Source organism: Eptesicus fuscus, chromosome 16 (assembly GCF_027574615.1).
Source record: "Eptesicus fuscus isolate TK198812 chromosome 16, DD_ASM_mEF_20220401, whole genome shotgun sequence".
In the NCBI taxonomy this organism is placed as follows: domain Eukaryota; kingdom Metazoa; phylum Chordata; class Mammalia; order Chiroptera; family Vespertilionidae; genus Eptesicus; species Eptesicus fuscus.
The window spans coordinates 58,830,357-58,846,873 of NC_072488.1; the positions used below are offsets into that span (position 1 = coordinate 58,830,357).

At 52.5% G+C, this 16,517-nt stretch overlaps 2 protein-coding genes across 2 annotated transcripts in view; both read right to left on the reverse strand.

Moving 5' to 3' along the window:
* Positions 1–324, reverse strand: part of LOC114229975 (protein Daple-like) — a 29,872-nt gene extending 29,548 nt beyond the window's left edge. Inside the window, exon 1 of the mRNA XM_054727944.1 lies at positions 310–324. Coding sequence (XP_054583919.1) covers positions 310–324 — 15 coding nt within the window. The remainder of the gene's footprint in view (positions 1–309) is intronic.
* Positions 325–364: 40 nt separating this feature from the next.
* LOC129151816 (protein Daple-like) overlaps positions 365–16,517 on the reverse strand; it is a 47,686-nt gene continuing 31,533 nt past the window's right edge. The window contains 9 exon segments of the mRNA XM_054727945.1: positions 365–375; positions 879–1,036; positions 2,702–2,791; positions 5,415–5,569; positions 9,550–9,604; positions 9,710–10,471; positions 11,557–11,846; positions 12,337–12,747; positions 15,127–15,264. Of these exon segments, the coding sequence (XP_054583920.1) occupies positions 365–375; positions 879–1,036; positions 2,702–2,791; positions 5,415–5,569; positions 9,550–9,604; positions 9,710–10,471; positions 11,557–11,846; positions 12,337–12,747; positions 15,127–15,264 (2,070 nt within the window).

Genomic DNA, 16,517 nt, shown 5'->3' on the forward strand with positions numbered 1-16,517 from the left:
TCACTGCCACAACCACGTTTCTATCCTTTCTTTTTATGTGAAGCACCCTTGTCCTTACGCCCAGCCTCTTAGGAGTCCATCGAAATACAAACAATGCAACTTTGCAACAGAAGTTCACCACTTTCAGAACCTAAGGCGTGACTCCGACACGACAACCCCTGAATAGACGGTAACCATGCACCCCCGTGTTGGCAAGGACTCCCACTGCACATGAGCCAATCCTCAAGGCCACATCAGGCTGGAGAAGAATCCAGACCCGCTTTTCAAAGTGACAGAACGATCAGAGCCACAGGAGGCCTTGCTGGAGACCTTGCCGCTGTCCATGACGCGCTCAATGCACCGCGGAGCTCCCTACAGAAACGGCCTATTGTAGGCCTGGAGGAAACCGGGAACCCAAACACATCCGCAGTGGAGCTTGTCTCTGCGGCAACTGTGTGGACATCAGCTCTGGATATGCGAGGCCCTCCCACAGTGTCCATGATGCGTGAGGCTCCTCATGCTAAAGGACCTGAATTGTTCTGGGACGAAAGTGCAGCAACACTGACGGGGTTTACATTTTCTACTTGGGTGTTCACATACCTCAGGAGGCAGATGTGCATGTGTGGAGCATGCCCCCTTCAGGCTCCTACACACACACACACACACACACACACACACACACACACACACACTCCTGCACCAGCATGCAGTGTCCTTGGTTCTCCCCTGTCCCTGAGGGCGACCTGAGATGCTCCCCTTCACTTCCAGCCTGCAGCCAGGTCCGCCCCTCCTACCTTTTCCCTTGCACCCCCTGCGGGCGTCTTGCTCTTCTGTCCACTTTGAGCAGCATGGGGTGGCCTCCAGGGGCTCCAGCTGCGATTGAAGAGGCTGAGAAGTACTGGGCGAGGCCTGGTCTGAGGACCCCAGCAGCGAGGGAGGTTGACTTTGGTTGTTCTCTGGAACCCTCTCTGGGGTTGATTTTGGTTGTTCTCTGGAACCCCCTTTCTTGCCTTTGATTAATTTGACAATGTTTTTGGTTCTAATCCAGCGCTTCTTCCTGTAAGAGGTAGGTTTTTAGGACACAGCCAACCCTCACTGCCCCTCCAGCAGGTCCCTGGGTGCCCTACAGGAGCTGGGATTTCCATCACCAGCCTGGGAAAGTGGCGGTTAATCTGGTTCAGAATGAGGGTGCTCTTCGCCATCACCACGCTCATCCCACCTGGGGCTCAGGAGGGGGGCACACACTGTGCAGTTAATTCGCACAGACCAAGGGATGGTAGAAGCCTTTCTCATGACAGGAACCCACTCTAGCCCCTCAGGAAAACAGAACGTCCAACTCAGCTCTCAGCTCTTGATTCCTGTGCCAAGTGCAGGAAGCGGTGCTGTGCTAAACTAATCATGCTGGTTGGCAAAATTCCGCTAAATGCCATTTTCAGAAAGGGTCAGGGACCTCCTCATTTTCTACTAGCTTTAATAATACATGAAATAGGCTGGCATCCGCTGCCCGTTCCCGGCATTGAGGAATCTGGGTGAGGGGAAGAGGGCAGGAGAGTGGGCCGCTTCAAGTAGAAATGATGAGCCCTGGCCCGGAGCCTGGGGGTTGGAGAATCGGCTTGAGCACTGAAGGGTGGTGAGTTCCATCCCCCATCAAGAGCACATATCTGGGGTGCAGATTCGATCCCGGCCCCGGTTGAGATGTGTGCAGATGGAAACCAATTGATATTTCTCTCTCTCTCTCTCTCTCTCTCTCTCTCTCTCTCTCTCTCTCTCTCTCCCTCCACCCCTCTCACCTCCCTACCTCTCTTTTCCTCTCTCTAAAAATCAATGGGACAAATATCCTTGGGTGAGGATTAAAAAATAAGTGAATAAATGAAAACAGTGAATGTAAAGGTAATACACTACAGCTAACAGGAAATGAGGCATTCTAATGTCACAAGGACCACAGCTGGGTTCTGATCCTGGCTCTGCCATAAACAGCACTGTGCTTACACAAGCCACTCCATTTCCTCATCAGTGTCTCAATTTCCCTGTCAACAGCAGGGTCAGGCAGAATTCTGTGATTCTGTGATTGCTACAGAGAGGCCCTGCCGGATTCATGGTGATTTGACCTCAAGGCTGGGCTGGGACAGGACAATGGAAAGGTCCAGATCCTGGGCTCAGGCCCGGGGCCCAGGGGAAGCCCTGCTGCTGGACAGAGGCCGGCAGTCTCAGGGACTGAGTAGGCCTTTCACCGGGGCTGCTGCTCTCTGCAGAAGGGAACTTGTTTGTGAACCTGCCCTGGGGGGTCCAGTGAACCCAGAGGAATGGAGGTCTGAACAAAAGGTTCCTGTGCTTGAAGAAGGGGATGCGGGTCCAGGCATCTGACCCAAGCTTCCTTCCCAAAATAGAAACATGCTTTCCTATATCTCACAATCTTGAGACCAAACCTGATATGCCTGCTTTAGTGGCTCTAAAAGCCCAGACTCTCTGCCCCTTAAACAGGCTCCTGGCCAGCTAGCATTCACCGTCCCGCATAGGATAACCCTCACTACAGAGGGCGGGACCAAAAAAACCTCTAAACTCTTTTCCTGCTGGGAGTGACCTGCACACAGGGCAGCTGTCATACAGCGGAAGGTACGGGCCCAACACACTGGACACTGCTCTAGATGCTACAGCTTTCCCTACTCGTGAAAGAGCAAGCTTCTCTACTGTATGTAAGTTGCTGACGCTTAGATCAACTCACTTCTTTGGTGCTGGATCATGGAACTTGTATTGAGCCATGCTTTTTTCTTCCAGGTTTTCCTTAGTTTTCTGTGAGGCATGTAATTTGTCTCTAACAGGGGAGAGAGAAAAACAATCTGTTTTTTAAAATAAAATGCATAAATTGACTCATCAGCCCTGCCTGGGACCTGGCCCAGAAGGAGCTGGTGTGTTTCTAGAACTCAGACATCACAGTGCTCATAGCCACCATGACCACCAAGTTGGGAATATGGGGGTGGAAGCAGGTGATGTGGGTCCAGGACCTCTAGCACATTGAGGGGACTGGCTGAACACCTTGGATCAGGCTGTACGTCACCTCAGGAGAGCAGACCCTGAACCATCTGAAACTCAAGCTGGGGAACCCCGAGGATTCCGGCCAGTTCAACTCAGGACCTTGGGTTCTAAGGTCAGACACAGGGCTGGGCTAGCTCCTGTGGGTGCAGACCAACGATGCCTTTAGTGGTGTGGGTGGGGGGCGGGGTCTTCCCTCTGTGAGTTAGATGGGCATCAGGTCAAAAAGGTCAGTTTAGCAAAGTCAGACCTCTGACCTGGACCCACTCCAATGTTGGGCTTCTGCTCACCCTTCCAGGGAAGCAACTCAAAGCCTTTTGGGGGCCAGACAGAGAAGATAAGGAGCAAAGCAGCATGGGAGGCCTGGAGGGGGGTGGGGCCTGTGGTGAGACTCAGTGCATGGTGCCACTCGTGACCTAATGCAGGGACTGCAATCTGAGCCCCGCTGTCCATGTGGCAGAGTTTCTGATGGCTTTTCCTGAAGGCTCCGGAAGCCCCGGATCTGAAGCAAACTCTCTTAATTTCTAAATGTGGGAAGTCCATTCACATTTTCAAAAACACAGAAAGGACCAGAGAGACACCTCTTAAACCTTGGGCTGTCAGAGGACACCCCACTCCTGGGAGAGGGAGCCTGGCCTTCCAGAAGCAGACGGCATGGCATGCTTTCGTGCTGTGTGTCTAGGAGCCGTGCACTCAGTGCTCTCTGTACAGCGTCCCCCACTGGGCCGCTGGCTTCGGTCCTCTTCCTGCCTCTCCTCACCCATGTGGACATGACAGCTCACACCCCTGCTTTCCTTGCTTGAAAGTGAGTCCTCGGCATCGAGGCAGCTGCTCAGGCTCCTTCGGTCATAAGGTGCCCAGGCCCCCCCTAATATGAGGGCTTTCCAGCGAGTTCACCGCGAAGTGAGCCCCTGTGAAAAGTGATCTCTTGCTAACCACTGGGCCCTTGGCCCCTGACCTGCTCTGCTCCCAGTGCCCTTGGCTTAGCCTCTGTTCTTCTAGTCTGTTATTCTGTTCCCACGGCCGTCCCCCAGCCCCACAAACTCATGGCCCAGCTTTCCTAGGGCTGGGGAAGACTCGGCTCAGAGCAGGCTCAGGAAGCCTGCCCAACTCCCTGGCCTCCTGCAGACACTTTCTAAGGCAAAACTGTCATCAGATCATCCCCCAGGGTTCCAGGTTCCAATTCTTCTACTTTCCACCTGCCCAACCTCTGCTGGTAATTTTTAGCAGCTGCGTTATAGAGAGCCAACTTCAGGCAAAAACTCTCATTTCTACCCCAAAACTGCAGTGCGGTTTTCCATGTCAACCATCCTTGGTAGGTGGCGAGCCCCCTGTAGATGAGCAGATGACTCTGGGAGAACAGTGAGCGGCATCATCACCCCAGGGAGCTGGGACAGCGCCTCTTGGTCACTGTGACCATGGCCCTCTGTCCCACACTGGCCAGCCATTGCTGATCACAAAGAAGGTAAGTCTCAGCAGCACAGCACCGAGGGATGAAGACCAACCTGGACCCACAAGATGCATCTCAGATTACTTGACTTCCAGACCACAAGGTTTCCAGCACCAAGGCTCTTCCTCCTGCCCTCATTTCTGACAGATTCCTAGGCCCTGTACACCAGCATCCCTTAAACATTCACTTCCCAGTGAATCCGACTCCTTAGCCGGCATGGAAGCCTTCCATGGCTGAGCACTACCCCCTCCAGCCTTTTTTCCTGCCCCTCCCTGCACCCAGACCACGTCAAGCTCCACCTTCACGTCCCCCACGCTCTCCCTGCCACACAAAAACACTTGCTAGCCTTCTCCCCATCAGAGGCAGCAGCAGAAGCCCAACTCCCACCACCACGCTTCCTTCTACACCTCCATGGAGCTCCTCAACATCTGTCTGCTGCGCACACAGCTCTGCTCACGTCCCATCACCCCTACTGGTTCCTGGAGACCAGGTAACTGGATCTGTGCACCTCCCAGGGCCCACACCAAAGCCAGGACTGTTGGAAGTCATTGTGGTCAAAGGGAGGACAGCCACTGTGCCCCAACAACCCACTCTCCAGCCCTTTATGGGAAAAGCCCACATAGAAAGGGCTCAGTCTGCGAGCTGAAGTCCTTCCCTAGGACATCTCTGTATCACTGTGGTATTTTTCAAAGTGAACTTAATCCCAAAAGCAGATTAAGAAGCATCTGGCAGGGGACAGCGTCTCTGAAAAGCCAACAAAGCCAACCACCCCTACTTGCAGAAATCTAGAACCATTCCAGGGTAAAGGAGAGAAGGATGCGCTGGTAAGATGGTCTGTCCCCTTGCCCTGGGGACACCACTGCACCCAGAGGGTTCTCTGCTGCCCAGAATGGTGCTGTCTAGTCCTGGAGCTGGAAGCCACGCCCCCTCTGTTGAAGGGTGAACATCAGCCCACACCCCTCCCACGTACTGCTGCTGCTCCTGGTGATGCTGGTCCTTGTTCTCCGTGTCCTCCTGGAGAAACCTCTGGTTCTGCTCATTCAACCTGTGGACTTGGCACTGCAGGTGACGGTTTTCTCTCTCCACGTTCCTCCTGAGACTGGAAAGCCGCTAAAACACAAATGGACAATGTCTCAAACACCACAGGCTCCCATGATTCCACTGCTGGGAATCTACTTCCAAAAGAAGAAAAAGGCCACGTGCACAAAGATGGCCACTTTGGTATTGTCTGTGTCAGCTGGAATGACCAATGCAGCCAATGCCATGGGCATGGCCAAGCCTTCTGCCACTGCACCTTCCAATCAGGCAGCCATTGGCCACGTGTGGCCGCTGAGCACTGAAAACGCAGCCAGTCTGAGCTGAGACGGGCCATAAGTGCAAAATATACAATAGGTTCTGAGGAAGTCATAACAACTTAAAAAATAATGTAAAATTTCTCATTAAAAAGCTGCCAGACACTGTGTCTCAGTTAGTTGAGTGTCTTCCCATGCACCAAGAAATCACCGATGTAATTCCTGATCAAGGCATATGCCTGGGTTGCAGGCTTCATTCCCCAGTAGAGGGCATTAAGGAGGCAGCTGATTGATGTTTCTCTCAAAAAAATCAATAAAAACATATTTAAAATTCTCATTAATAAGCTTTTGGGGTTACATGTGAAATTTTAAATATAATGGTTAAATAAAATAGACCATTATATTAGTCCCACCTGTCTCCTCTTACTTTTTGAATATGGCTACTAGAAAGTTGAGTATTACATGTGGTGGCCTGCATTGTATTCCTGTTGGACATCTCTGCTCTAGGCAGCGTTGGCAAGCTTTTCCTGTCAAGATCGAAGTACTAGGGGAGAAACCAAAATGGTGGCATAGTTAAACACCTAAACTGCAGCCTCGCACAACAATTTCAAAAACACAACTAAAAGACAAAACGGACATCATCCAGAACCACAGGAAAGCTGGCTGACTGGAAATCCTACAACTAGAAGGAAAGAGAAAACCACAAGGAAAATCAGAGGAGCCGTAAAAGCCTGAGGTACGGAGACAAGGGTGCACACGTGCGGAGAGGACGGAGCCAGAGAGGATGGGGTGGCTGAGTGCCTGGCTGGCGTTCTCTAGCGGGAAGGAGATAAAAGCTCCAGACTGCGCTGAACCCCAGCTCCTACTGCACTGAACCTCAGTTCCAGGCGAGACCCTGGGGACCCAGGCTCATACTGGGGGAATCTGGGCTGTAAGGCGGAAACTCAGGGGAGCGGCGAAAGGCAGAGCTCTGGAGGCGTGCACGTGAATGCGCGCAGAGGACAGACAGTTGACTGTGCCGCTGAATTGCCCTAGTGGGAAGGAGACAAAAGCTCTGGACTGCACTGAACCCCAGTTCCGACTGCACTGAACCCCAATTCTGGGCGAGAATCTGGGAATCCAGATTCATTGGGGGAGAGACTAGACTATTTGGCAGCAGGCGAAAGTCCAGGGCGCCTTTCTCTCAGAGGTGCTTGCAGCAAGTAACTAGGGACACTGAGACCCAGGAACCTCATAGGGAGGGGCTGACGGGAAGCCAAGGCTGTAGGCTCCACCCTGAAACTCCGCCCCATCCAAGCTGAGCACAGAGGCTTTTACAATTTTGCAAGTCTAGTCGAATAAGGCTGTCTCCCAGCGTAGACACAACTGATCCTCACAGCCAATTGGCCTGGAGGTCAACTCCTCCCACTGATACCAACAACAATCAAGACTAAACTACAACAAGGCTGTACACACAGTCCACAAAGGGGTGCACCAAAAGTGTCCATCTCAGGTAGCTGGGGAGGCCGAGCCACTGGCCCATATAGGACAACTAGCACACAAAGCTACCCTACCAACTCAGGGAAGCAGCAAAAATGCGGAGACAAAGAAACAGATCAAAAAACCAAAGAAATGGAGGGAAACAAACGACTGGAGATAGAGTTCAAAACCATGGTTATAAGGTTTTTCAAGAATTTCCTAGAAAAGGCCGATAAATTAGCGAGACCCTCGAGGATATGAGAGAGACCCTCGAGGATATGGAAAAGGACCAACTAGAAATTAAACATACACTGAATGAAATAAAAAATATTATACAGACACCCAACAGCAAACTAGAGGAATGGAAGAGTCAAGTCAAAGATTTGAAATACAAAGAAGCAAAAATCACTCAATTGGAAAAGCTAAAAGAAAAAAGAATCCAAAAATTTGAAGATAGTGTAAGAAGCCTCTGGGACAACTTCAAGGATACCAACATCAGAATTATGGGGGTGCCAGAAGAAGAGAAAGAGCAAGATACTGAAAACCTATTTGAAGAAATAATGACCAAAGTCTTCCCCCACCTGGTGAAAGAAATAGACTTACAAGTCCAGGAAGCACACAGAACCCCAAACAAAAGGAATCCAAAGAGGACCACACCAAGACACATCATAATTAAAATGCCAAGAGCAAAAGTCAAAGAGAGAATATTAAAAGCAGCAAGAGAAAAACAGTTAATTACCTACAAGGGAGCAACCTTATGATTGTCAGCTGATTTCTCAACAGAAACTATGCAGGCCAGATGGGAGTGGCAAGAAATAGTCAAAGTGATGAATAGCAAGAACCTACAACCAAGAGTACTCTACCCAGCAAAGTTATCATCAGAATGGAAGGTCAGATAAAGAGCTTCACAGATAAGAAAAAGCTAAACGAGTTCATCAACACCAAACCAGTATTATATGAAATGCTAAAAGGTATTCTCTAAGAAGAGGAAGAAGAAGAAAAAGGTAAAGATAAAAATTATGAACAACAAATACATATCTATCAACAAGTGAATCTAAAAATCAAGTGAATTAAAAATCTGATGTACAGAATAAACTGGTGAATATAATAGAATCAGGGGCATAAAAAGGGAGTGGACTGACAACTCTCAGGAGTAAAGGAGTGTGGGGGGTGCAGGAAGAGACTGGACAAAAATTGAGAGACTGAGGACAGTCGGGGGAAGGTAAGGGAAGAGGGTGGGATGGGAACCAGGTGGATGGGAGCTATGGGGGGATAAAAGAGGAACAACTGTAATAATCTGAACAATAAAGATTTATTAAATTTAAAAACAAAAAAGAGCGAGGTACTAAATATGTTAGGCTTTCCAGGCCGACAGTGGTCTCTGCTGCAACTGTTCAACTCTGTTTTTTTGTGTTTTTTTAAAATATATTTTATTGATTTTTTACAGAGAGGAAGAGAGAGGGATAGAGAGCTAGAAACATCAATGAGAGAGAAACATCGATCAGCTGCCTCCTGCACACCCCCTACTAGGGATGTGCCCGCAACCAAGGTACATGCCCTTGACCGGAATCGAACCTGGGACCTTTCAGTCCGCAGGCCGGCCGACGCTCTATCCACTGAGCCAAACCGGTTTCGGCTCAACTCTGTTATTACAGCAGGAAAGGGCCGGAGATACAATGTACAGGCCTGGGTGTGGCTGTGTTTAAATAACAAACCAAAAATATTTCCTCCTGGACACGGACTTTTAAATTTCATATCACTTTCACTTGCCACCAAATATAATCCTACTTTTGATTTTCCCCAACCATTAAACACTGTGAAAGCTATTGGTTCACAGCCTGACACAAGCAGGTGTGGGGCTGGACCTGAATTTGGGGCTGAGCCTGGCCAGCTCCTGCTCTAGAATATCATCGCGGTTGGTGAGTAGGAAAGTCCCAAGTTTTGGCTTCAGACAAACGGAGTTCCAACCCGCTACTTCAGAGGGACAAGGATGGGAACCCAGCTCATAAGATCATTGCGAGAATTAAATGAGATGACACAGAGAGCAGAGTGCTTAGCCGAGAGGACGGAAATAAAACAGTATTTGCTGTTTCCATGCACCGCCACGACCCTGCAAAAAGCAAAGATCGGGTGAAAGGTGTTCTGTAGCACACCCCTGCCAGTCATGGTGTTTATTCCAGCCACATGCCTCTGGCTTCCCATCCGCCTCTGTGTGACATTCACACACACTCTTTGAGCAGAGATGCCAATGAGGACTTATTCAGACCAGGCTGAGCCCAAGGTGTCAGCCCAGGGAAAAGGCCCATCCAGGGTGCTGTGCCCTCCAGCCCCAGGCCTCACCTGGCAGTGGTTGCCCAGCTCTGTCAGCGAGATGTTCATGCTCTGGAGCTCCTCCCTCTGCCAGTCGCACTGCGCCTGCCAGCTGTTAACTTCAAGCAGCCTGTCATTAAGGGAGGTTTGCAGCTCCTTGGTCTGGGTCTGCAGCTCCTCCTGCGCCTGCTTCAGTCCTTCAATTTGGGCCTGCCAGTGGTTCACCTCCAGCTGTTTGTTCTCCAGGGAGGTTTGCAGCTGCTTGGTGTGGGCGTGCAGCTCTTCCTTCTCCTCTTTTAGCCCCTCGTACAGAGCCTGCCAGTGGTTCACCTCCAGCTGTGTGTTCTCCAGGGAGCTTTGCAGCTGCTTGGTGTGGGCACTCAGCTCTTCCTTCTCCTCTTTTAGCCCCTCATACAGTGCCTGCCAGTGGTTCACCTCCAGCTGTGTGTTCTCCAGGGAGCTTTGCAGCTGCTTGGTGTGGGCGTGCAGCTCCTCTTGCTCCCCCTTCAGTCCTTCACACTGGGCCTGCCACTGGTTCACCTCCAGCTGTGTGTTCTCCAGGGAGGTTTGCAGCTGCTTGGTGTGGGCGTGCAGCTCTTCCTTCTCCTCTTTTAGCCCCTCGTACAGAGCCTGCCAGTGGTTCACATCCAGCTGTGTGTTCTCCAGGGAGGTTTGCAGCTGCTTGGTGTGGGCATTCAGCTCTTCCTGCTCCTCTTTTAGCCCCTCGTACAGAGCCTGCCAGTGGTTCACATCCAGCTGTGTGTTCTCCAGGGAGCTTTGCAGCTGCTTGGTGTGGGCGTGCAGCTCCTCCTGCTCCCGTTTCAGTCCTTCGCACTGGGCCTGCCACTGGTTCACCTCCAGCTGTTTATTGTTAAGGGAGGTTTGCAGCTCCTTGGTGTGGGTCTGCAGATCCTCCTGCTCTCCCTTCAGCTGCTGCTGCAGGAAATTGGCCCTGGGGGTGGAGAGACACAGGGACAAGGGCTGAGGAGCACTCCCAGACTCTGCCCCAGTTGTGCAACCTTAATCAAAACGATAACCTCTCTGGGCCTCCGTTTTTCCCACGTGTAAATGAAGGGTTGAACAAAATCAGCAGTTTTCAAACTGTGTTCATTGGGGTTCTAGGAGGCTACCACAGGTGTCCCACTGTGGGCTGGGGAGACAGGACAAGCAGGCTCGGCCACCACTTCCACAGAGCATCCCTGTAGAAGGCCTTTCTATGGGAGGCTTTGGCACAGCTGCCTACTTGGAAAATGGGTTCTTTGATTCAAACACTTAAACACGGAATCAGAACATCTTTGCTCTAAGACACTATGTCTATGCCCAGCTCTTCTCCCCAATTCCAAACTCCTTTCTATTTTCAACACCTGAAATAAACACAATAGGAGATTCTGCAGTGTTACATAAATTCACTGAAATTATCACTAGCATCATCATCATCATCATTACCCGACTGGGATTCCTGGGGGAAGATTTAGACTAAAAAGCTCCTAAGACCAGAGGCTCATGGACTCAATTTGAAACAGGTGTGTGAAGTTTGGCTCACACAGCTTTTTGTTTGTTTGTTTTGTTTAAATTTCTTTATTGATTAAGGTGTCACATATTTGTCCTCATCCCCCCATTCCCATCCCAAACCCCTCCCCACGCATGCCCCCAACACCCTGTTGTCTTTGACCACTGGTTAGGCTCATATGGATGCACACAAGTCCTTTGGTTGATCTCTCCCCTCTATCCTCTCCTTGTTCTTGATTTGGAAAGAAAAGGAAGAGGGAAGAGGGGGTAGGAATCCCCAGGGGCGCTGGGACCCAATGCGGATGTCTGGATTCCCTGAGCTGGGATTAGCTGGACACACCCTTCTCCCCAGGGACCTCCTCCCCATCAGTCTTCAGCCACACCAACTCCACATCGCTGAGGGTGATGGTGGGTTTACATCTCTTCACTGTGAATCAGCGGGACCAGAGGAAACCCGAAGGGCCAGAGTGAAGGGGGGACAGGAGCCCAGAGGAGCCCGCCAGTCACCCACCAGCCGCAGGCACGCACCTGTCACTTAGCGCCTTGCTCTGCAGTTTCAGGGTCCGATGCAGCAGCGTCTTCTTACGGCTGTACTTGTCCCTGAGGGCCTCGTGCTCCCCAGACAGGTGCTCGTGGAGCGCCCCCAGGCAGGCATGGTCCCGCTTCAGAGCCTCGTGGGCTGCCGCCAGCTGCTGGTGCTGCTCCTGCAGGGCCTCAAGCTCCCTCTCTGTGGCCGCCTGCTGGTGCTGGAGCTGCAGGTTCTGCTCCCTGATCGCAGTGAGCGAGGTGCTCTGGGAGCTCAGAGTGGAATGTTCCACCTGCCGGGAGGGAGGAGGGATGATGCCTCACCAGGTACAGGCCCAGGGGAGCCACAGGCTCCGGATCCCCACATCCCCACACGCAGTGAGGGGCCAAGAGCCGGTCAAGTGCAGACACCAAAATAGCAGGACCCTCAGGCAGGCAAAACCCAGCCGTGCTGAGGGCAGTTCTACCAGCACTTAAGGAACTGCTCTGGGAGGGCCCGTGGCATAAAGGACTGTCACATGGACCTAAGCTTAGTCCTGGGCCCCTCTCTGCACATGTGACCTTTCTTGGGGAAATTATGCCCTTTCTCTGGATAAGCTCCTTGGGTTCCTCCTTTGACTACTTTGAAAAGTACATAGAAAATCAGTAAGGATAGAGAGTACCTGAACAGCACTACCACCCCATGTAACTGATATTTACAGAACACCCATCCCACAGCATTCAAACTCTCAGAAAGCTGACCGGGGATGTATCCATCCTCACTCATTCTGAGGCCAGAATTACCCTGGTGTCCAGCTGCTCATCCCGATCCAGACCCTCAGGCTGCAGGGGGTCCGGAGACGTCTGCAGCCTCTGGTTCTCCAGCAACAGGCCCTGGCTCTCCCGCTCCAGGGCGCTGACCCTCTCGGGGGCCTTCGTCAGGGCGCTGACCTCCGTGGCCAGCTTCTCCTTCTCCTCCTGAAGCCGGTGCAGCTCCTGCTCCAGCTCCTGTGCCCGCGCCGCCTGCTCCTTCACCTGATCCAGCTCCAGGCCCAGCTGCAGCCGCTCCCACTCCAGCTTGCTGACTTGGCTGCTTGTCTCCAGCACCGTCTGCTGGAGGACTTTGTTTTCATTCTCCATGTCCTGCACACGGGCCTCGCTGCTGGCCTGTGAACTCGCCTGCAGCGAATGCACCACTTGTTCAAGATCCTTGATCTGCAGGAAAACACAACGGAAACAACACAGGCGTGATTTCAGTCCAAACTGGGGGCCTAACGTGTGGGCCTGGAAAGAAAATCTCATCATGGACCCAAAGAACGTCCTAACCTTTCCCAGAGGCCTGATATGGACACAAGGTGAAGGGCACGAGATCCCCACCCAGACAGTTCAAATCTGAACACGTTCACAGCAGCTGATGATTTAGAAACAGAAACCACAGCTCCTCTTACTTAAGACAATGACAGTGACTTCCTTGGTGCTTTTTACCCTGGTCCACAAGGACCCAACGAGCTGGCCGCCCACCCCTAATGCAGCTCCTCACGTCACTCTCCCCTAAAGACATTGCACATGATCTTATCTGTGCTGTGAATGCTCACCTGCCTCCACCCCCAGCCTCTAGCATCACTAGCTCCTTCTCACCCTCCCAGCTCAGTGTGATTGATTGACAGCTCCTCAGGGAAGACCTGCACCAGGATCTAAATGTCCTGCTCCTAACAAGACTTTCCCTGTACCCATGAATATTCCCTCAATAGCACGTCTGAAGTCACCTGGCTTGTCACCTGTCATTCAGCCTGCTAGACTGCAAGCCATATCGGGGGAGGGTGGATGCATGACTCTTAAGTCTACACAGCACCATCCCAAGCCCCCTTTTTTGTCTACTAGAGAGGCTGAAGTACCTGATACCCAGCCTCCCTTGCAGCTAGGGATAGTCAGGTGTCAGGTGAGGCCAATGGGATGTCCACAGAGGGTACTGGGAGGCGTTCCCTCTGTCTCTTCACCATCCACATTCTTGCTGCCCACTTCTTGGGGAGGTACAACAGCCACTGCAAAACTGGCAGAGCAGGAAGAGAGAAGCCTGGCTCCAGGGTGGCGTCCCTGAGCCGCTGCCCAGCACTGGGCTGCCTAGCTTGGGACTTCCTGTAGTGTGAAGTGGACCAGCCCTGGAGGTTTGCCTGGGCTCAGAGCGTGAAGCTGGACATTTGAAGGGGGATCTTTGTCCTACAGGCTGTCACATGAGCTGCAGGACATTAAGCAGCATCCTGGCCTCCCTCACCACAGCCAGGAGCACAGCCAGGAACACAGCCAGGAGCATCCTCCCCTTCCTCCCCCAAGTCATAACAATCATAAACAAGATGGACAGTGTTGCCCAGCCAGTGTGGGTCAATGGTTGAGCATCAACCTATGAACCAGTCGGTCACAGTTCAATTATCTGTCAGGGCACATTCTCAGGAGCTGGTTAGACCCCACTAGGCATTGTGCAGGAGGCAGCCAATCAATGATTCTCTCTCATCTTAATGTTTCTCTCTCTCTCTCTCCTCTCTCCTTCCCTCTCCCTCTTCCTCTCCCTGTCCGTCTTCCTTCCTCTCTGAAATAAATAAAATAGATTAAAATAAAAACCAAAAGGATTGCCAGTGTTCCTGGGGGGCAAAATCTGTCCCTGCCCCCTGCTGTGGCTGGACTTGCTGGTCTGAGCTGCAGCTGAGGGAGGAAACTGGTAACCCAGGAATCACTGCTGGATTCCCCGGACATGGCTGTGATCCTGGACTCGGCCTCTTGCAGGCTGGGGTGCCAGGGGAGGCATGGCGCTGGAGGGCCTACCTCCTGGGCTTTCTCAGCCTTCAGGGTCTCTATGTCACGGAGCAGCTGTTCTCTCTCCTCCACCAGCTCCTCACTGAGGGTCTCCAGATCCTGACTGGTCTGCTTTTCTCTTTCCATCTGGACCCGCAAGTCTTCAATCTGCAGAGTCAAAGACCCAGCCCATGCAAAAGTCAGTTTCAGGAAGTGAACTTTGTTTTAAAGCAAACCCACAACCTGTCAGCCCCGTGGAACACTTTATCAGGTATTTTCTGAAGGGAAACCTTCCTGCCCACTTCTTGGGGAGGTACAACAGCCACTGCCAAGACTGCAGAGCAAGAAGGGAGAAGCCTCGGGCCTGGATGGTGTGCCTGGGCCCCAACCCCAGCACTGGGCTGCCTACCCTGGGCCTTCTTATACTGTGAGGCAGATCAACCCTGGAGGTTTGCCAGGGTTCTTAATGATGTTGGGCATTTGGAGCAGGATCATTCTTTGTCCTGCAGGCTGTCCCATGTGCAGCAGGACATTTAGCAGAATACTGGCCGCTCCCCACAAAAGCCAGGAGCACCTCCCCTCTCCTCCCCCAAGTCATCCCCATCAAAAACAAGATTGCCAGTGTCCCTGGGGTCAATTACTATCCCCACCCCCTGTTGTGACTGGAATTGCTGGTCTGAGCTGCAGCTGAGGGAGGAAACTGGTAACCCAGGAATCACTGCTGGATTCCCCAGACATGGCTGTGATCCTGGACTCGGCCTCTTGCAGGCTGGGGTGCCAGGGGAGGCATGGCGCTGGAGGGCCTACCTCCTGGGCTTTCTCAGCCTTCAGGGTCTCTATGTCACAGAGCAGCTGTTCTCTCTCCTCCACCAGCTCCTCACTGAGGGTCTCCAGATCCTGACTGGTCTGCTTTTCTCTTTCCATCTGGACCCGCAAGTCTTCAATCTGCAGAGCCAACGACCCAGCCCATGCAAAAGTCAGTTTCACAAAGTGAACTATCTTTTAAAGCAAATCCAAAACCTGTCAGCCCCCTGGAACACTTTATCAGGTCTTTTCTGAAGGGAAACCTTCCTGCCCACTTCTTGGGGAGGTACAACAGCCACTGCCAAGACTGCAGAGCAGGAAGGGAGAAGCCTGGGGCCTGTGAGGTGTCCCTAAGCCGCTGCCCAGGTCAGGCCTAGTTGTGCAGTGAGCTCCCCACACCATCACCTCTCAGCCCACGGGGTGCACGTCCAGCTCATGGTAGAGAAAAAGCCATGGACACCAATTGGTCAGCTTCCCTCCCAGCTTTCCACTGCTCACTCTCACTGCCTCCACACCCCACTGCCACCCAGGCCAGACCACCTCCGTCCTGCCTGCACGACTGCCCAATCAGTGGCCTGACACAGAGCTCTTCTGCGGGACCCACCAGTGCCCACTCCCTGACCATGAACTGCCTGGACCCGCACGTCTCCCACTCTGTGCCTGACACCTGACCACCGTGATGGACGCAGCTTTAGACTCAGGGTGGGACCTGAGGTGCGACTCCCAGGCGAGGCCCATGCCTCTGTCCCTTCCCACTGACACCAAACTCATGATCACCCGGGAGGTGAAAGGGTTGCTCCCTGCTAACAATGTGACCACGAGCGGTTTCCGTAACTGACAGGGCCAGCAAGCAGCAGGCATGGGCACCCGCTTCTGTCAGGGCGAAGTGCTCAGCACACACCTGGCAGGTGGCAGGTCCAACAAGAGCTGACCCTCCTGAGAGCGCTGGCCCCTCCCACCCTCAGAGCTACTGACACGGTCCATCTGGGCTGGGGTTCAAGAACCTGCATTTGGACTTGTGACCCTGATGCTGCTGGTTTGGGATGACGGCTCTAAAACTAAAACAGAGGATCCCCACTATCAAAGATCAGGTGGTTCTCAGAGCTTTCAAACACCCCAGACCTCAGGCCACTGACTAGAACCTCTGGGGGCAGGACCTTCAAACGCCCATCGATCACGTGAGCAGCAGGACCAAGAGCCTGCTCCTTCACCTGGGTGGGGGCGGCCTGGCACAGGTAGGTTCACAAACTCCCGGAAGGACCGCTGCTCTAATGCCAGCTCTGCCTACTTCTCCTGGGCCGAGGGCCGCCCTGCCTTATCTCACAGGTCTGGGCACAGGTACCTTCTCTCAGGTCCTCCCTTAGAGAAAGGTGGTGAGTTACAGGGAAGGAGGT